At 34.2% G+C, this 22,103-nt stretch overlaps 1 protein-coding gene across 1 annotated transcript; it reads right to left on the bottom strand.

Moving 5' to 3' along the window:
- Positions 1-1,557: 1,557 nt before the first annotated feature.
- Positions 1,558-18,613, bottom strand: LOC121326183 (cone cGMP-specific 3',5'-cyclic phosphodiesterase subunit alpha'-like). Its single transcript, XM_041269378.1, has 22 exons — positions 17,705-18,613; positions 15,300-15,452; positions 15,116-15,205; positions 14,652-14,792; positions 13,371-13,445; positions 13,125-13,189; positions 12,961-13,027; positions 12,001-12,048; positions 11,703-11,852; positions 10,944-11,087; positions 10,785-10,850; positions 10,281-10,427; positions 9,717-9,824; positions 7,598-7,707; positions 5,586-5,673; positions 5,386-5,486; positions 4,739-4,846; positions 4,121-4,184; positions 3,673-3,747; positions 3,435-3,518; positions 2,662-2,815; positions 1,558-1,644 (listed from the first exon to the last, which is right to left on the bottom strand). Exons 1-22 carry the CDS (start codon positions 18,179-18,181, stop codon positions 1,568-1,570), a joined length of 2,592 nt encoding a protein of 863 aa, XP_041125312.1. The 5' UTR covers positions 18,182-18,613; the 3' UTR covers positions 1,558-1,567.
- Positions 18,614-22,103: the final 3,490 nt, after the last annotated feature.

Genomic DNA, 22,103 nt, shown 5'->3' with positions numbered 1-22,103 from the left:
AGTTAGAATGCACTGTTGCCTGCATTTAGATCTTAAAAAATACATTGTCTTAAAGTACCTTTCCAAATGCTTGCAACATATACATAAAACAGTGGATCTGAATTTAGATCGGTGAAAGCCTGTTCACTACAGACCTATCAAAGAGGTCAAAAGTCAAGGCAACTATGCCTTCAGCTTGACAACACTCTGGTAGAGCAGTGAGTCACAATATGCGACTACCAATGTGCCTTAACTAACTTAATATTAATTGGCCATGAACTGTACTCCGTGATTACCTAACTTTTAAAAAGGTTACAACAGATTAGGTTATGGAGGTTTTTCAATAGCTTCCGAATGACAGGCATTTGATTGAAACTAATCTGATTTTACATGAGGTGCATAGTAATCTCACTAAAAAATTATAATTAATTACATAAGACTATTTAATCCACTTCCCTTTGCATCAATCTGAAACAGAGTTTTAAATTGTGATTCATTTAAAAGTTGATACATGGTATGTTGGGTGTCTTAGTTTTACAAGAGATGTCATCTCGTTGAGCTTACCGGATGGCCAAACTTTGCAAAAACGATTTTTGGACATACTGACTCATTATAAATCACAAAGAAGATTGTACTTGTGAACTGCTATTAAACACAGAAAAAATGTTATTGTTTTTTTTAATAACTACTCTGTGTGCTCTATGCATGGGATGACATAACAAGATACTGGAATTTTGACAAATCCTTAATGGTTGATTTTTCTTACGCGATTCTACTGTTCATGAAAAATAAAATTACTCAGTGGCTTTGTTGTTGACAATCCAAGTAAAGCCCCACCCTCTCTTCCCAACACACCTAATTAATAAGTCAACATTAAGTCCATCGCATCCTTGAAAAGAACCCGATTAGCAAACATTTTTTTCACCCTATATTGCCAAATGTTGTTTTCACGCATCATTCTTCTTTTTTTTTTTTAATTGTACCACCCATAAGTTGGTTTATAATTCCTTTGGTTATGTGTAGCTCTGTTAGACAACAGTTTGAAATAAATTTAATATAATTGTGAATGTGACACATTTACTGTAGATTCCAGGAACAAGATTGAGACTTCTGGCTACATAACTACTTCAGAGGGGGAAAAAAAGGAATTTAAGTGTAAAATATCTAAATAATAATCAAGAATTCGGAAATTATTTTATAAATTGTGGCCAACGCCGGCCTTTCACTGAGCTTTTTAAAAAACAATGTTTACATGCAAGCATTCATACAGTATCAAAGTCTGTACCCAGCAACTGCAGTCAAATAAAATGTCATCTTTTTACAACTATTTACAAGAGAACCATATCTAATGCTCTATTGTTAGTTATACATTACACAAAATGCTGCTGTGCATTCCAGCTCCATTACTGCCAGCAGTTCTGTCAGGGACTCATTCCAGTCCATTGGTACTGACATGCAGCAGATGGTCGATCTAAGAGGATTGTGCCAAATCAAAGATTCTGTTGTAATCCTGGGAGGTAAGTCTTTGTACCACTTCCTCCAGTGCTTAACACTCCATGTCTGAGATGGAAAGGCTGTCAGGCAGTTTCTAAAATATCGTGCACGTTTTCGATTTGCCTCCTTCAGCTTCCCTTCCTCCTCCATCACCACCTCCTCCACCTTCTGCTGCAAAAACACCAAATACAAACTGTCAGCAAAGAAAATCATTTAACTCTTTATTTAAAGTCTTTTTATAATAAATAAAATTCACTTCATGAAACTGTTATAAACTATCAGCAGCTTCTTTAAAAACAGTTTCACACATATCAAACTTCATTCAAAACAAAGTTAAAGCTTTGAGAATAGACAGTGCTGAAATGATCTTTTAATACTGGTTGTATAAATAAACATAATTTCACTGTGGTTTAGGTGAAAGTTGTTTTTCACATGTAAATACAACATTCACGAGTGAGCTCATTAGCGGTTGCTAATGTATCTGTGTTTATATGGTTGTTGGAACTATACCATTTTTAAGTACTTAGTTAAAATTCAAATTGATATTAAGATCTGAAATTGTTATCATCTAAATACCTAATTTTGCTGTTTCACCATGTTCAGGCATACTCTGAACTACATGTACTGAAAACTTTTAGTTTTTCGCTAGATTTATACCTGTCACAGTTGTACTAGTTTTGTCTGTTATCAAATACTATCAACTGCTATTTAAAAAACAAAACATTCGCTATATATAATATATATATATATATATATATATATATATATATATATAATTGGGGAATTAACCCATATTGGAAGTGAAACATTCAAAAGCTGGACTTCATCAAGTTACTCTTTGACCTGCATTAAAATATGTTACAGTATAACCACTACAGTACTTCATGGAAACTCCTTAAAAGATTCCTTTTAGTGCAAATTTTTGCTAGTATTATGACTATATTGTTATGCAGAATATATTGTACGTACATACAATATTTAAAAGAGAAAACATAATAAAGACTACATGTCCTTTCATTAAGGGAGATCATTCAAGGCCCTATCCAGAAATGGATGGTCATGGAAATGAAATATACTGTATATTATTAGTGGGGCTTAAATAGACTTAAAGAACAGGTCTGAAAATAGACAGTAAGTTAGAATTAGACATTCAACTAAACCACAATCAAAACAAGGTGGCAGAATTACCTTTTTTGGCTTCCTCTTCTTCTTTCTTCTTCTTTTCCTCCTCAATAACCTTCATCTTTGCTTCGTACACATCTGCCAATGCTTTCCATTCAACCCTGTTGTTTTGAAGCCCTGACAACATTGGTGTGATTTCTTTGTGGAATCTTGAGAATTCCTGTGAGATTGGATCATAGCAAAGAAAGTGCTGGTTATAACATATTTCATCAAAGAGAATTTGCAGCCCAGATTGAAGTAAATATACAAACGCTCCTGAAGGTAGATTAACTTGGAACATTCCCTCCCTAAATCTTTCACACAAATATGCAATCATTTTTTGTTTCCAAAATTAATTCAGTTGATATATTTCTAATAAGATATAGAACAGTATAGAATGTACCAGCACTAAAATAAACTAATAGCTGATTATCAAAATCCAATCTACATAGTGTGGGCAGAGGTTACTTTGGTTTGCCATTAACTGTACTTGTACAGTATGCTTGGACTGGCCCGGGCACAGTATATTATGTGTTAGGCCTTCAGGAGGTATCACAGGAACTTTTTCAAAGGCTTCATACAGAATATGCAGTTAAAGTCTCCATTATAAATACACTTCTGTCTGCAATGTATAATCTTCTGAATTTGAAATGAACATTAATCTAGAAGAGTCTACCAGGGACTAAGCTTATGGAAATTAAACAAAGGGTGAACCTGTGAAGCCTATAATCAAGTACACGTTTTTGTTCTGATAAACTCTCAAATGAATTTGTATGATAAAAGGAAGGGCCCACACCTACCTTGTATACAAATGTACACACAAAATCGATAAAGCCAACTTGTAACTTTGGTAGCTCAGCAGACTTGTTTCTGTCCATCATGGGCTATACAAAGAAAGAACATTATACTAATGTCATATAAAAACATATGTATAATTTACCAAAAATTGAAGGTGAACTTAACATATTAATGTAATAGATGCATTATGCACTGTATTATACAAGCACAACTATAGATAAGTATACAGTATATTCTTACAATGGGCTGTTGATCTAAAACTGTCCTTTCCAGATCTCCCTGCTCCCAGAATTCATTTGCTACCATAAGAGCCACCTGGAAAAACAATACATTGATGTTAATGTAGTCAAACTGCCGATGCTGTTTGCAAAGTATACTTCGTACAGAAGTTATGGTTTTGTGGTGTCAGATGCCAGAAAAGAAAAACACACTCAACAAAGTTACTAGAAATACACATCTCAGATATTTATTAGCTTTTTTTTTCATAATTGTTTTAGAATGTGCTATGAGAATTAGGCCTTGGGTGTCTTGTGATAGTATATATGTTTTTTGAAAAAACAGGGACTCGTTTGAGGAAGAACGTACACAGACCACCAATCCCGTAGTCTGGAGTAGGGTTTGTAGTTTGTCGCTCTCTGGAAACATTCATGAAGTGCTGTATTAAATGGAATACTACTGCTGTGCCTACCTTACTTTGTACTTCCCATGGTTTGGTAATGGCAGATAGGTCACATCCAGTCATCATCATTGCCCTTTGATGAAACAGAAACAAAATAAATTATGATATTACTGACTTTTCAAAACATTGATGCAGCACAGTATACTTACACTACATCCAGCTATTAGAACAAGACCTTCAACTACAGCTGAGGAATATGATTATTTAGAAAATACGATGTGGAATACCGTGGCTAACTGAAACTCCCCCGAATAGGGTTACACTGAAGAGTTAAATCATTAAAATAGGACCATCGCTGGTATGTATTTAAAAGAAGTAGATACAGTATACATTTAAAATAGGTCTTTTTGTGTATGGCGATTACAAGTGCATGCAACCTGTGCTTTTCATTCTATTGCCTGCCATAAAATCTTAAAATATTTTACCAAGCAAATATGTGCTGCTCCTGATTTTGGAAGTGATTTGATCACAGGTGACTGACTCGTGGTTATATTTGACTTTTCATTTAGCAGGTGATTTATTAGTACATATTACAGTAGGTCCATATATATATATATATATATATATATATATATATATATATATATATATATATATATATATATATATATATATATATATATTTACATGATGACTTCCTTCCTGGTGGGGTCCAGTGTGATGTACTTTATTTGCTCCTCCTCGGTTGCCATTTGTTCTGTGGCGTCAACAATCTTCTGAAACATACTTCTCTTTCTGTGGAACATTTAATTACATCTACTGTAACAATTAAAGTATGTTTCTGCAATACTGTATGTTAAATATATAAGAAATACATGGAATACATTCGAAATACATGGTGCCCCAGGAATGTCTTTTGGTTGTTGTGTACATAATGTATTATATATTGGTAAATTACAATCATTTTGAAAACACTTGATACTTTTTTACAACAAACTCCTGTTATCTTTTTTCAATATAAATGGTGTTCATTTACTGACTCATAGCATTTAATTTTCCTGTTCAATACTAAATTGCAGATAATATGAGAACACCATATCGTATAGCTAAACACTTTCTTTTAACAAATAATATGACAAATATTCACAAAATCAAAGTGTAGAGAAACAAAAGTTTGTTCTAGATCAGTCTTGAAACTTCATCCATTAAACACTTTAATTTATTGAACATATAAACTACAAAGGTAATCGGGAAAGAAGACACAGCATTGAAACACATAGCTTCACATACAGTAGCTATGTGAACTGATGGAGAATTTAAACAGAATCACTTACTTGAAGTACAACGCCAAGTCAGTTGCAATGATAGCAATTTCAAATAAGTGAACGACAGTTTCAAACTGACGCTTCTGAAGATTCTGGAAGATATTGAGGCTCTACAGAAGAGATATGAAAGGCAATTTACATGAGGAACCATTCACTATTATTGAACAAAATCGAAATTATTTATTTTCAGTACAGTACAGTTAATTAACCTCATCTGCCATAAGGGTCTTGCTGTACTCAAGGTGATGTCTTTCCATAATGGAGGAGCCATGCAATCTTGCTAATGGAGATGCTGACCTGTGGGTAGAAAGTGATCATTAGAATTACTTCTTGCAGGTGTAAAATCTTTTAGGTATCGACTTTTTTTTTCTTTCTTTGTGTTTAATTTTACAGATGCCATAAAGTGCCATGGAAATATATCAAAATGCATATTTATAAGTGGTAATTTATCCAAGAACTCTTGTGGCGCTCACAGATAACAATCCATAATGAATACATTGGTAGTTAAACAAGATAGCTGCAAGGTGTAGCCAGTGGAGTAGGGAGAGATGAGAAACAGGTACAGCAAGCACAGAATGTAGACACTGCAGCAAGGTGACTTTCTGGGAGGATATCAACAAACTGCAGAACCATATGGATGCAGTCACCAAATACCTGCAGATATAATGGTCAGCTTCAAATCTGACAAGCTGTTTATAAAATTCTAGGCATGTTTTGAAACAAGTAGAAATGGAAGACCTTCCTCTTATAATATATTATAAGGATATATTCTGAATATATATATATATATATATATATATATATATATATATATATATATATATATCTATATACATTCTAAGATTAATCATATATAACAACACATTTTTCACCTTCAAAGACCTAAAGGGAGGTAAAATAACATGCCAAGTATTGTTTGCAATGCACAGCGGAGTTTTATATTATGGCATACTAGGGCTACTCTTAAAGAGCAAGCAGCGGGGTTCCAAAAAATATACCGTTCCACGTCCCCACGTATTGCTACAACTGTTTAAATAACGAACCTTTAATTTTTCTTTTCTTTGTTAACATCCTGACAACTTTTTACACTTGTAACTTTAAAGTCTGCTTCAAAATTCTTTTCAAAATGGCCGCTCTAGTGATAGTGTAAGGATTATTGCCCACATTGTCAAACAGGTAACACAGCAATAACGATCTTCAGATCTCAAACCCCAGTGAAGTAGAGCGGCCATTTTGAAAAGAGCTTTGAAATAGAGTTTAAAGTTATAAGTCAGGATGTTAATAATTTGAAGCTCATGTTAGAAATATAACTAAAGTGTCATTCATTCATCTGCGTAACGTTGCTGGTTAAGATCATTTTTGTCCTCGTCTTCTTCTGAAAAATTAATTCATGCATTCATCTCGTCAAGACTGGACTGCTGCAATGCTCTTTTGACTGGGGTTACTGTTAAAGTACTAAATAGGCTTTAGAATGTGCAGAATTCTGCAGCCCGGGTTTTAACTCATACCTCTTCTTGAGAGTACATAACACCTGTACTGTATAAACTGCACTGGCTTACTGCGAGGTAAAGCAATGACTACAAAATTCTGCTCCTTACCTATAAGGCCTTAAATGGTGCTGCCTCTGTTTGTTTGAGAGATCTATTGCAAGAGTACATTCCAGAGCGCAATTTAAGATTCATGGATGCCGGATGTCTTATACAGCCTGGGTCTAGGCTCCGTACTGTGGGAAACCAAGCTTTCTGTAGTGCCTCCCTGTGACTATGGAACATGCTGCCCAGATCTATTCTAGATTCTGAGCCTGTGGATATTTCTAAATCTCGCTTAGACACACCTTTTTAAGATGGCTTTTGCTGATTTATTATAACTTTAGGTTTATTTTTTTTTTTTAATTGAACTGATATTTTATCTGTACCTTTGTATAGTGTATGTTTGTATTGTTTTTCTTGTACAGTGCTTTGGGTCTGAGAGAAGAGCTCTATAAATAAAATGTATTATTATTATTATTATTATTATTATTATTATTATTATTATTATTAATAAATCATGAAAAGAACAATTACAGGTATGTTATTTAAACAGTTGTAGCAACACGAGGGGATGTATAACGCTACATTTTTCAGAACCCCGTTGCTTACTCTTTAAGATTACTGTTTTTAATATTATTATTTACAATATCACGGTGAGGGTTCTTTTTTTTCACTTGTTACTAATTGCTTACTTCATCTGGTATAAATTGTTGGTTCCCCTGTGATCAATATCGTGACAAAAAGCAGCTGCTACCATAGCAAATGCCTCTAGATCTGTGTAGTACTTCTTTAGTCTGCCAGTCTGGAAACAAATACATTTCTAAGTTAATAATTGCCTTGGTTGAATCCTGCAAAAAGTTATAAACACAGATAGCATTGCTCAAACAAATACTAAGCCAAGTGCAAGCTTTCCATCCTTACCACAAATGTACATTTGACCATATTTTTGTTTGCCTTTTTGGAAATGAGGTTCCTAACAAATTTAACTAAATGCTTTATCAATGCTAAAGAACAAAGTAGGCAAACTGAGTTCTAAACAGAGATAACTCCCTACAGCAGTCACTTTAAATATAGCATTGCTTTTACTTTTGCTGTTGATTTTATAACACCTTGCAAAACTGGTTGAAACTTGCAAAAATTGGCTCTTCAATGTGCTTTCAAAACCAACTGGGAATTCAAATGAAAAACCATGCAAAACCCTCAGGTTAGTTGACATAATCTGTGGTCATAAAATAAATAGCAAGGCCCTACATATTTTGTATATGGAAAGTAGTCAAAAACACTCAACCACAAACATTATAGTACAGAGATGTACAGCAGTGTGGAGTTGTGGGGTTAATAAATCCAGTACAACACAGTACAAATCCCAGATGGAGAAGCCTACCTTCCCTACACTTTCATCTGGACCTTGTGTTGCAGGCCACAGAAGTCAGACACAGCATATACAGTCCTCACTACAGCCCAGCTGTGGTCTCTCACACACACTAAACCTGGCTCCAATATATATCTTCCCTAATATTCTGTCAACATTGCTCTATTGCTCTGTAATAGACAAACAACAATCCCTAACCCTCCCACACATGTTCCCTGGTTACATAACTCAAACATGGGCCTGTGAATCCTGTGCTCCACCAATATTCTGGAAAGCGGACACAGCCAGACCAATGTTTGAGCTCATATAGAATAATTTTATGTACTTTTGTAAAATTCCACCTCATAATGGTAAAATATGTGAGGAATGGCGAATCTATCGAATAACAGTTCACATCAGTTTAGTTTAACACGGAAATTAGCGTTATTTGTTCTTCAATAAAAGTGAAAGTTCTAACCCCAGCGGCTCTCACACAAAGTGACGAAACCAGAAAGGGTCAGGATGTGTCAGGGTCCACTTTATTTTGTCATTTCCATATCCAGTGTTATGATTGTGTATTTTATTTTTGTTTTTTATGTTTGTGTATTTTATTTTTTTGTATTCAATATTATTCTGTTGGTCTGCCTACAAAGACAAAAAATAACTTGCAAAGCGCTATGTATGAGCCAAGAATGACTGAATATTTATGGCTTTACTATATACTGTAAACACAAAAATGAGATATGGCAAGTATACAGCAAATATAGTTTTAATAAGGTATGTGTTTTATCCAATATATATTGGGTTTGCTAAAAATGTTACATTTTGATGTTTAAAAGCAATGCTTTTAAAATAGATTATTCAAAATTTTGTCTCCAAACTGGGGGGTTTCAACCCCCCTGACGCCCAAGTATACGTGAATCTGGCCACCACCAACATTTTTAGGGACCCAGCGGCTATGCTCCAAGATTTGACTAATCATCAACCTATATGCACACACACCATCCGTAGTGCCTCTGCGGCAACCGTTCGTTCCACTATAAGCATACCCTCTGGCTCCCTACAATACATTTTACATGTAGAGTTGCGAAATTTGTGATCCCATGGTACAATAATACTAGCAGCAGCTGTATTTCACAGATCACATGTAAATATGACTGCAAGCAAGATTCAAGAAACAAGAATTTAAAAAAAATCTTCACTTGCTTTAATAAGAACTATAACTCGCATGTGATTATATATATTATGTATTATGTGATTTTATATATATATATATATATGAGACCTATATAGTTAATGAAAATACACTGGACTTTTTGTTATCTCTGTGACTTCATTGTGCAAAATATTATTTTACATTTAATGGATTGGATCTTACAGAAAGCCATTCACATAATGAACAACACAGAAGAGCTTCAGTCTGACTAATGGAGCCAAAGATTGCAAATTTAAAAGCTTACCATGAGCAGTGAGAACATCGTCTGCCCCACGTTGAAGCCATGCCGCCAGTTGTGATAGGTTATATCACGATAGCCTTTCCGAACAGTGTACATCCACCGTGTTAGCACCTTGTTTAAAGAAAGACAAATAAAGGGAGTGTTACTATATGCATCACCATTACACTGAAGTCTAAAGGGTGCTTAATACTATGTAAGATAATACAATTATATAAGGAAAATGACAGTAACCCTTAGAGGCACATCAGATCTAATAGACCCATTCTATTGGGATAATGTGGTGACCATGAGCGCTCCATATAAAACTTTACCACAGTGAATTTGCTTGGTCATTTTATATAGTTTTCCCATTTGTATTCTATGGGTTACCATGATTTCAGTATTCTTTCACTGTACTTTACTAGACTATGGGATACATTTTATTTAACACTGATAAAGGCATTAGGCAAGACTTTTATCTACTGTCCTGTCTTCCAGTTTTACCTCAGAACAAATAACCTGAGTGTTTAAAGTTGTGGTCTAAAGGTTTATTTATCTTATGTTATACACACATGCATGTGCACTTACTTCTGGAGGTACTTTGAACTTTTCAACCACATTGATTTCATAGAAACACCGAATTCCACATTTAATCAGATCAAGTTCAGTAACAGGCAAGTCACTAAAGTGGAATTCATAAAGCTCAACATCTTTGGGATCAGGTAAGTTTGATTTCTGTAAAAGATTAAACACATACAGAAAAAAAAAAAAAAAATATATATATATATATATATATATATATATATATATATATATATATATATATATACACACACACACACACACACACAATCTAAATTTAAGCACATTTAAATATGGATTAATTGAGTAGGTTTATAGTTTAAAAAAATAAAAAATAAATGGGGTTTCTTACCAAATGATCTTATAATGATGTTCAGGTTATATACTTCAGATTATATTTTTGTGCAAAGGGTTTGTTATCATATTTCGGCTTTAGTTTGGTCTGGTTTAGTTCTTCTTGATGAAGCAAATACTGTATATGTTTTCCCTAGAAAATATAGTCGGCCTTACCAAGAATTTGATAAGATCCTTAGGATCACAGTCTTCAGGTTCAGCACTGAACTTCTCAAGTGTATTCTAACAAAAGGGAAAAGGACATTTCAAAAAGATAGTCTCTTTGTTGTCTCCACATATTTGTACATGAATCACATGAATGATATTTTATCATACCATGACAGACAGAAGTTCAGACTTGGTGCACTTGGTTTGGTACATGAGCATTTCCTGTGCAATATCTTTCCTGTTTTCCATCTTATTCAGTCTGTCGTATGTGTCTGTGTTAAGCACAGACCATCCCAGAAATTGTGTGAGCGCCTAAAAAAACAAACAATTTTTACTTACATCTAATCACTTTCCGTACCAATGTACATACATATCTGAAACATGATGCATTTTATGTAATAATTGATTAAGATAAAAAAAAAAATGCAATGCATGTTGAGAGATCTAGTGTTAAAAGTATTTTTCGTATTTAATGCTCCTGTCTGAGTTTTTTTGCATTCATTAAAATCCAGCAACAGAATGACTGGACTAACCACATTGTTCCAAATTATGCTGCATTCCTCAGCAAGTCGCACAGTACTAAATAAAGTAAGTGTCCTAATTCAGCTGCTTAATTTAAGATTCAACATATTTTCTTTCATAGATAATACTTGTTACATAAACACAACACTCCATGAACATTCATAGTGCTGTGTTTAATATGCTCAGGGTGCTAGTAAACAGCTCAATACTCAATACTGAACAACCTGGTATATCCACAAGTGTGATGACATAACATAAAGAGGAAGCTAATTAAAGTACCTTATTAACACATGAATACATGAAATTCTATCAATTGGCCACATTTTCACCCATGTTCACGATGAATCCTTACTGTCAAACCTGGATTTACTCTAAATAAGTATCTCATTTAACATGTGTACTTACTTCAGTGATCTGTTCATCATGTTCATCGAATGGTCTGCCGTCCTTCCTATTGTAGAACGTGGCGATCCCCACAATTTCTTCCTTCTTGTTGACAATGGGTAGTGACAGAACATTTTTTATCACCCAGCCAGTCTCGTCAATGGGGTCTTTCTGCAAAATATATGTGACAGACTTGAATATTAAACATTATAATATCATTGCGTGACCACCAGTAGTAATTATGATTATCGCGAGTAATGTACAGTACAGTGAAATCAGAATTAATAATTGGATGCATGTATGAGCCAGGAGCACTTACTTGGAAGGCAAAATATTCATCTGCTGCTACATTCATCATGTTACAAATCTGCGTCATGACAAAAGAGAAAATTAAATTTCAGCAAAGAATATAGATTTCAAGTGAGATATTAGGAGCTAATTTTAAATTAAATACAGAATTAATTAGTTTACATGAGTTATAATACTGTTACACAAATCTACATGTCTTCATTTTACATTAGTTACATAGGTGAGTATTGCACATGTTGAATTTTAGCAAAGGTTTATAGGTTCTTGGTCCAGTTCAGAATCCAGTTATTAGACAGCGTGGTGAAAGCAGATGGTCAAAACTGAGAAGATATCTGCCAGATTTGTCCTCTGTTATTGTTCATTTTTGCTACTAATGGTAAATATATATATTTTTGTTAATTAAAAACAATGTCATTGAGTGCCAATAAATTATGAATTTACAGCAATGAGCACCAGTATATTCAAACAGCTAAATGACTGAGTAAATATCTTAAACCACAGGACATCAGTGTTGGTAGACACCTTATACTGGTAATAATCCTTGTTAAGAATCATCAACACCTTTAGTAACATGTTTTTAAATACCTATTTACATTCTGGAGGCCTAGATTTTAACCTGTCTTAAATCACAAGTGAATTGAGTTTGGCTGTCTCAATTTAGGCTCAAATACACCAGCACCAACATTTTTTAAAAAAGATGACAAAGAATTGATCCTTAAAATAAAGTGTCACCAAACATCCATTTAACAAGTTCTCATGAGAACTCAAAGACTATTCAAACAACCATGTGTCACACCTTTTAAATAAAACAATGGATGATAGATAATAAAGTGCTGCTATATTAATATTAGAGCTTACAAAAATATATATTGGTACCAATAAAACAAATACTGTGTTAAACAGAATACTGCATTTATGGTATTTTTTAAAGGGTCAGAATGCATTAGCTGTAGAATACGTATTGACTTACAAATCCATTTTCAGCTACATAAGTTGGCAGCCCGCTGACCAGTGACCAGTGATCTGGAGGGGGTGACCTTTAAGTACAAAACAGCAGCAAAAGACATATTTAAAAAAGTTCTAGCTGTTGCTTTTGATTGTTTTTAAGAAAACATGTTTTATCAAGGTACTCACGGTATGACTTTAATTTCTTCAGTTCCATGCAAAATATAATCAACGATCTTATAAAAGATGACTTCCTGTAAAAAAAGTTTTAAAAAAAAGTTTTATAAATATATATATATATATATAATATACATATATATATATAATCTATATTTATAATATATATATATATATGACCTCTGGATCTGTATATACATGTATAAGCACATCTATTATTAGGTTCTAATATTTACTGGCAAGTAATAAAATACTTACTCTTCCATCTGGTGTCTTTGGTCCCTTGTATGGTTCTTGTTCTCCAAGTTTTATTGGCCATTCATCATAGAATTCCTGTAAAACAGAATCACACCAGTCACAGAAAATAATATCTTACTGCTTTTTATACTACTGAAGCATTAAATTCCTATTATCTCAGCACTGCAAAATGTTAACAATGCAACCCACTTAAAAATCAGACCCTCTTAGCCTGGGAAAACTTGTCACAATACAGTTCTTATCCACATTCCTTCTCAATCCATGGGAGTTCAAATGTCAATGCACAGCTCCCTGTTTTCCTAGCCAAGATTGGCAGCTCAGCACAGCCAGGATTTGAAGCAGTGAGCTCCTGATTGTATGACTCTCCCTGCGCTCAATGCCGCGGTGCTTTCACTGGATGAGTCCCGGTGGACCCCTCAAACCTATTCTGAAACTATTTTAGCATATCTGTATAATAGTAAGGGTATAAAACTGTGTGTGGGGAGAAAGGCTGCTGAATAAAAGCTTTGAAAAGGAATGAATGTTTATCCTGCTTTCTGCTTCCCTGTTAAATGCTACATTGGTGTCAGTGTGGAATTAAGTACAAAACCTACAGCGTCAAGCAGGAGCAGTTAGGAGAGATCCCATTCCAGAATCGGCAGGGACTGGGAAACTTGTCAGGATGGAAGGAAAATGAATGGAGCAAAGGACAGAGAAGTCCTTGAGGAAACCTGAGAAACTGGGATGGAAGTTCACCTTTCAGCATGACAACGACCCAAAACACACAGCCAAAGCTACACTAGAGTGGCTAAGGAACAAAAAGGTAAATGACCTTGAGTGGCCCAGTCAAAGCCCCGATCTAAATCCAATTGAAAATTTGTGTCATGACTTGAAGATTGCTGTCCATCAGTGCTCCCCAAGGAACTTGACAGAGCTTGAACAGTTTTGTAAAGAAGAGTGGTCAAATATTGCCAAATCTAGGTGTGCAAAGTTGGTAGAGACCTCTCCCAACAGACTCACAGCTGTGATTACAGCCACCAATTATTAACTCAGGCAGGTGGACACTTATCCAGTTATGATCTTTCAGTTTTGTATATTTTTTTTTTCTCAATAAAAACTTTTTTTCCCCTTAACAGTATGTTGTGTAGATAAGTGTAAAAAATTCATGCATGAAACTCTAAGGCACTGACACAACATAAAATCTGAAAAAAGTTCAAGAGGGTGTAGACTTTCTATATATATATATATATATATATATATATATATATATATATATATATATATATATATATATATATATACCTTTTCTTTGGTCATATCCAGTAAACCAACTGAGTATCTTTCACAGTTGAGATAGAGCCGAACAGTGTATAAAGCTTTGTGAAACTGACGTTCAATATCTGTAAGTTCCTCGAACACTTTGCTAGCAGACCACAACAGCACCTATTAAAAAGTAAAAGGGAGACAAGAACAGTTTTCTTAATTTAGCATTTGAGATTCATTGTTTGTATACAACATAGCCCATATTTCATAGCCAGTAACATTATAGTAAGTATTCAATAATTAACAAAAGCAACATATTTTAAAGTTCCTCTGAAGCAATAACCCTCCAATCTTGCAATGCATTTCAGCACAAACTCTTGAACAGAGAATAGCTATAAAATACTAACACACTAGAGCTTAATTCCTTCACCTGGACATTTCTTTAAACTGAATTACAAACCCTCGTCAAAGTAAACACTTCACTCAAATGTATTGAAATGTACCTGGCTCCTTCGTGATTCCACATTGAATAGGTACGTGATGTGATAGTGAGTCAAAATGAAAGAAGCAAAGTTAAGGTATTTGACAAAAAGCTGAAATACAGACAAAAAGAAACACTTGTCAGTTTGAGCTGTGATTAGGTGATAATGTGATTATTTCAAATTATTATTTAAAGACTGAAGTTACCTCCTCATCTGCTTTTGAGAACTCAGGTTCACCGATTTTGTTAATAGCCATTATGACAGCCAGAACTTCCTTCCCATATGTAATTGGAGTTGCCAACATACTTGTGGTAGTATATCCAGTCTGTTTATCCACAAAGTCACTAAAGTGTGTATCCTAGGATAAAGTAGTGTTTATTAGCATTTTGCATTTCAAGATCCATTGATATCAATTTAATATGAAATGAAACTGCTTACCGGTAGCACACTCAACTCTATTTTTGCCTGCTTTCTTCTGTTTTTATTTTGTTATGTATAACTACTTGCTTGTGTGTGGTACAAGCAAACATGGATTATACATCAAATGACAGGCCACAAAATGGTATGTGGTACAGATGAAAATAAATGCAAAAAACATGAATTTGCTTTTCAAGAAAAATTATATTTGATATATTGTTATATTTTTATAATCATAGGTTCATAAAAAAAAATAATAAAATAAAATTAAAAAATCACTGTACCATTAAACTTCAATATGCAAGAACCTGGAAAAAATGTAACAAATTGGATTAAAAAAAAAAAAAAAAGATTTATTAACATAATGATTTATTAACATTAACATTATTTACCAAACAAAACAAAAAATATGAAGCGAAATCGAAACATGTTTTAAAAACAACTGCTAAAACATTACTGTCATTCAAGCTCCAGAAATGTCCATTACCACTTGTACCATTCTGCAAAACAGTTCCTGTCTACTCAGTAAAGGCTCGCTGGCTTACAAAGCCCTCACTTCTGTATGCAATTTCTCTCAAGACTGAACCATGGAATTCTGGGCATTGTAGAAACTCAGTAAAGGTGCATCAAGTGTGACATCGTTGGAAATCCTGCGCTTTAAAGAGATCGAAACCAGAAGACTGTCGAAGTGACCGAGTAAAGGCACGAAATGAAACTTCAGAGCTGACTCCTTTCAATTGACTGAACCACTGCCTTCGATGAATTGTGTTGTATCCTTCTTTACCTGTCTTTGGAAAGCCCCAAGCCTGCTCTTTCAAATGAGATCTCCAGGAGGCTTGCTATTGTGGTGCCTGAGAAAAATGTCGGGAGGCCTGAAGTAGCTTATAACTTTAAAGTCTGTTTCAAAGCTCTTTCAAAATGGCTGCTCTAGTGCACTGATAGTGTGAGGATCATTGCCCACATTGTCAAACAGATAACACAGCAATAACAATCCATGATGTGCAGAACACAAAAGCCAGAGCACTTATATATATATATATATATATATATATATATATATATATATATATATATATATATATATATATATATATATATATATATATATATATTTTTTTTTAATTGCTCTTCCTGCAGTGATTTTGAGGACAATTCTCAGCCACAGTTTACTAGAGCGGACATTTTAAAAAGACATTTGACAGACTTATAAATGTATAAAGTTGGCAGCATGTTAACAATGAAAAGAAAAATTACAGGTATGTTATCTAAATATTTGTAGCAACACGTTGGAATGTATAGCACTATATTTTTTCTGAACCCCGCTACTTACTCTTTAATTTGTTAGTTTATTGTATTGAAAAGTAAATGTTAATGATACATTGGACACTTATAGTATTCATAACCACAACACTGTGTCTATCCCAGGTAACACTATTCATAATCCCAACACTGTGTCTATCCCAGGTAGCACTATTCATAACCCTGACAATGTGTCTATCCCAGGTAGCACTATTCATAACCCCAACACTGTGTCTATCCCAGGTAGCACTATTCATAACCACACACTGTGTCTATCTGAGGTAGCACTATTCATAACCACAACACTGTGTCTATCCCAGGTAGCACTATTCATAACCCCAACACTGTGTCTATCTCAGGTAACAGTACTCCTTCATGATTTATTAATGTTCAAGGAGTTTACAACACAGCCCTGTTAGGCCTGATGAAATGGACATCTTGATACTCCTTGATTTTCTTTTGTGTAATCGGTCTTATGAATTTAGAGGGATTATCCAGCAATCTCTCCATTTGTCAGTAAGCAGCAGCGAAGCAGTAAGTCATATATGGTTATAAACATTTAAACCTGCTGGAAACACTCTTTCTGGTTGGCAATATGCTTTGAAATTATTTACACGTTTCACATTTCATTCTTCAGTATTTACATCTGTGTAGTTTGCGGGCAATGTCTTGTGTGATTAAATGTAATATGCATCTTTATTATATACGTTCTAATTCCTCTACTTGAGAGACAATTAAAGTATGTTCTTCTAAACTCTTTCATCTAATTTCACACAGACCTTTTACTGTGAAAGTATTGACTTATAATGTTTCTTGTGGTGACACATAGCCTAAAGATGCAACATTACCTCAATGTATTCTTAAGAACCGTTCACAGGTCACGCATAAGCTTACCTTTTTCACATCTGGTATATTGAAAGTCTTCTTAGTGTGAGCAACCCAACCCACTATACCAACATCGAGAGGAAAAACTATCTCAGCTTCAGGAGCAACAAGATTTTCCTCCAACTTGGAAGTTGGCGTAACATTGAAGAGTGTTGTTGTTAACTCTGGAGTTCCGTTCCTGGACCTGCATGAGAACATACTACACTTGTCTGCTCTCACTAGTTGAGCCAGTCTCTGCAACATTTGGTGGATGGGCTTTTCCAAGCTTGTGGAAGTCTGAATTTCTTTAACCATTTCAAATATAAAATTAGATTCCTCCAACTGGGTAATTTCCTTGAAAGAGGCTGCATCTTTTACTTCTAACTTGGAATCCGTATAAGCTGCCAAAAGTGCTTCTGCCCGGATCTTTTTATCAAAATACTCCTTGGCAAACTGGGGATTGTTCTCCAAGTACTTCTCAACAGATTCTGTATTGAGGTCACCCATTTTTGTGGTTTCTTCTTCCGTTTACACAGGCATCACATGGGAAAAGGTAGAAAATAGAGTGTTGTGCAGTCTGTGACTGTGAATATTCATAGGTTTCCTATAGTTCCAAATAGCATTGTTGCCCTGGTTTGCCGACCACAAATCTCCAGTTGTCTCTTCAGAGCTGACAGAAGGCAATGGTTTAGTGGCTAAGGGGATCCAAGAGTCCGCTAATAATGTGACGTCAAGCCATTAAACCACTGAGCATTCTTAGCCTGTAAATCCCAACCACGATCATTTTAGTTTGGACAATCCAATCAAAGGCCACAAGTGGTATATTCCTTCTAACGATTTGCCCAGCAGTAGTTAAATCACATTCTTAGATCATTGCATAATGATGAACATTATTCCTATTTGAATATCTATTAGGCAGCCCATCATGTAATTCAGGGATTGGTAAAGAATGCAATGTTATATGATTTTACTTTGATAATATTTATATACAGTATATTTCTGCATCCTAAGTGAATAAGAATAACTTTACATATACAACAGGTGCACTAAAACATAAGACTAATTGAAAAGTTAACTTCCAATGTTTCAAAGAAACTCTTCTAGTTCTAAACACATAATACCACTCATGTGGTTGCATTTACATGAGTTATTTTAATGTTATGTCATGAAAAGTTACATACTTCACACAGCAAGCTGCAGTATAAAACAAAATGTATTTCCAAAACATTACATAAAGTCAGACTTTAGAGAGTCTTACGAATGTACTTGACAGCTAGCTCACTTGTGTGAAGGCACAAGATCCATACTGCCTACTTCGTGTTGCCTTGTAAAAATGAATAGATTACAATACAGTATCTTCAAATGATTTTGGGTAACTACAGTATTTTTACCGATATCATATTTATAGAAAAATTGTGGCATAAACAAGATATGCCAGAAAAAAAAAAAAAAGTTGTATTAATGTCATTGGCAATGTCTGGCTAAAACAATTATTGCCATGCCCGCCCATGACAAAAAAAAACTGTCATGTTTTTCATACATATTCTATATTTTTGCTATAAATACCCAAATTGATGCACCCTGTGGTGTTTTTTCACATTCATTGAACTATTAATGATTGTTGTGTTGTAATTTGTCTGGCCAATGAAAAGTGATTTCTGAGAACCAGTAGGGATATAAAACTATAGTTTTAGGCTTGAAACATTATAATAATTAAATAAATAAAAATTGTAATCTATATATATATATATATATATAATATATATATTATATATTATATATATATATATAATATATATATAGTATATTCTATAAAATATATGTATTATTTCATTTAACATCATGTAATCAAATAAACTACAAAATGATATCGCACAAGTCTATTGGAAACAATAATATAGGGCAGGTGTGGTCAACCTTTCACAGACCAAGAGCCAATAAAATAAATTGTACAGTGACAAAGAGCCACAAACTTTTAAATTGTTTAATTTACTTGCCTATTGGTTGAAATCTTAAATCGTCCATGCATACTTAAGTGTTTTCCCTTAGCTAAGGACAGCGGTAAAGATGTTTTGTGCAACACCCTTAATTTTTTCCCCTTAGCTAAGTGAAAAATGCACTTAAGTGAAATACTTAATAATAAGATTTTTATGCAACTGAGCTCTGGCAAATAAGGCACAGGAGTTTTTGATTGCATTCAAAGAAAAATACATTATTCTCCCACTCTGGTAAGAAGGTTCAGATTTTCTTTTTTGCAATTTTTTTCTGACATTATAAACAAAACAGAAGCCGGTCCTGTTCAAAGTAAAGTTAACGGTTTCCAAACTTCTGTAACTTGAGTCCCGAATGCACAGTAAAGTAAGGGTGCATATGATTTGCTAGTTAGTTGCTATGTAACAAAAAAGTGTTGCTGCCATGCTGCTGATTGGCTAAGGTCAGAAATGGATCGGCTTGTGATGGAAAAAAAAACCCAAAATACTCAGAGATTTATTGTAAAAATAATACACATATAAAAATAGAATAATAAAGAAATAACTTACTCATTGTGTAATGAAATATATGGGAAGTCCGAAGAGCCGCATTTTGACAACAAAAGAGCCGCATGCAGCTCTGGAGACGTTGGTTGGCCACCCCTGATATAGGGTGATGCAAAATATCACTGGAAATAAACACTCTATTAAACCAATTGAACAGTATATTCTTTATAGAGACATGCAGCCCATGGATGTTTTCAGCAAATGGATTAGTGCAAGTGAGGGCTCATTAAGTACAGAGCTAGTATAACTTAAATCTTTGTAAAAGTAATCTAAATAAAACCAGGCAAATGGCTAGTAAAAGGCATTTCACAGGGGACATTTTCAGATTTCTAAAACTTAGGGGATGAAAACAGCCTCAGATAGCTTTTTTTATTTACAACCAGGACTCATTTCAGTACTATCCCTCTATTCTTTGCCACTTGCTTTTAACTATAAAAAGTATGAAACTTCATTTGTAAAAAAAAAAAAAAAAATCACACCATCTCTACATCAATAAACCCCACAAAGTGTGCCTCACCCGACTTTTGAAACAACTCCCTTCCCTGCATGTCTTGTTGTTTTTTCCATATCAGGCTAAATAGCGTATGCTATCCTAAGATAGCATAACTAAGATGTGTGAACTATGCATTAGCTGTAGAGTCACTTACAACAACGTCTCACCCGAAAGACAGAGCACAAAGAGGTTAAGTGACTTGCTCAGGGTCACACAATGCAGTGGCTGAGCCGGGATTTCATCCAGGGATCTGCTGGTTAAAATGCCAGTTTTTTTAACCACTGAACTACAGCCTCCTATGTTGATTGTACATGTATCCATGGTTACCACAGGAATACTGAGGCAATTAGATAAAGTAATGAATAGTTCAAACAAGATCACTTGCTTGTGAATAGTTTATGGTTAACATACTGAACTATTTCTATATATTTGTATGCTAAATAAGCTGTATTCAAATGTTATGACTGAATAAATGATGGATGTTTATGTCCTCTGTTGATAGAAGTTGTACTAACAACATAAAACGTGGGCTGCCAAACATTATCCTGAAGATGCCTTGGAACCCATAAGAAGATCTGAATGGCTCTGAGGAAACGATACATTGGACAAGGCTGCAAAAACAAAACAAACTCCAGTTACACAAGCTTTGTTAGAAAAGACTCAGAAAAGCCAGGCAGGATGTCAACTGCAACACACGAGAAACAAGTAACGCCAGTATTCTCTACAGGTCTCTCTAAATCTGTCTGAGACAGGCCATGTGTTATCAGACAAGTCTCAAGGATTTATACACCAAATGCTCAGTAATAAATTCCAAGTTACAACTTTTATTCAACAGGGTTTATACTATTCCCCAAAATTGTATTACACATTCTTTAGTGAATGTCTATTTAAGATATTCAACTGTTGTCTTATAAACAACCAAAGTGGCACTGTGGAACACTGCAGCTCTGGAGTTTTATTTGTGATTGGCAATTAAACCTAAAGTCAGCAGTATTACATAACATGTACATATTTAATACCAGGGATGGGCAGTATCGGAAATACTCGTAATTGAAATATGTATTTTCATTATATTTGTATTTTGTAAATTGTAACGCTAATGTGCAAGCATTTTGTATTTTGCATCGACAATACACATTTTGCAATTCATTTTTAAAAACAAAATACTCAGAATGCATCATTTTATATTGCTGCTATACTTTTTGCACGATTTCAAATGAAAACAACCTTTTCGCTGTGAGAATCCAATAACAAAATTATTTAAACAGCATTTTGTATGCCAAAATATGTACTTTTCTGTTCCCGTATGGTTTTTATCAAAAACAGTTTTATTCCATTATAAACACACCACAGCAGTTAAGATACATGCATGTTATATACAGTAGTTTTATTATTATTA

This window comes from Polyodon spathula, chromosome 13, assembly GCF_017654505.1.
Source record: "Polyodon spathula isolate WHYD16114869_AA chromosome 13, ASM1765450v1, whole genome shotgun sequence".
Classification (NCBI taxonomy): domain Eukaryota; kingdom Metazoa; phylum Chordata; class Actinopteri; order Acipenseriformes; family Polyodontidae; genus Polyodon; species Polyodon spathula.
The sequence above is the reverse complement of the archived record's forward strand: the minus strand, read 5'-3'. Positions and strand labels throughout refer to the sequence as shown.

Excerpts from the sequence above, each read along its gene's own strand:
- LOC121326183 (XM_041269378.1), bottom strand. The coding sequence starts at position 18,181 with ATGGGTGACCTCAATACAGAATCTGTTGAGAAGTACTTGGAGAACAAT. Across the intron at positions 14,793-15,115 it reads TGGAATCACGAAGGAGCCAG|GTGCTGTTGTGGTCTGCTAG; the intron begins GTACATTTCAAT and ends ACTTTTTAATAG. Across the intron at positions 4,847-5,385 it reads GACTTGGCGTTGTACTTCAA|AAAGAGAAGTATGTTTCAGA; the intron begins GTAAGTGATTCT and ends AATGTTCCACAG.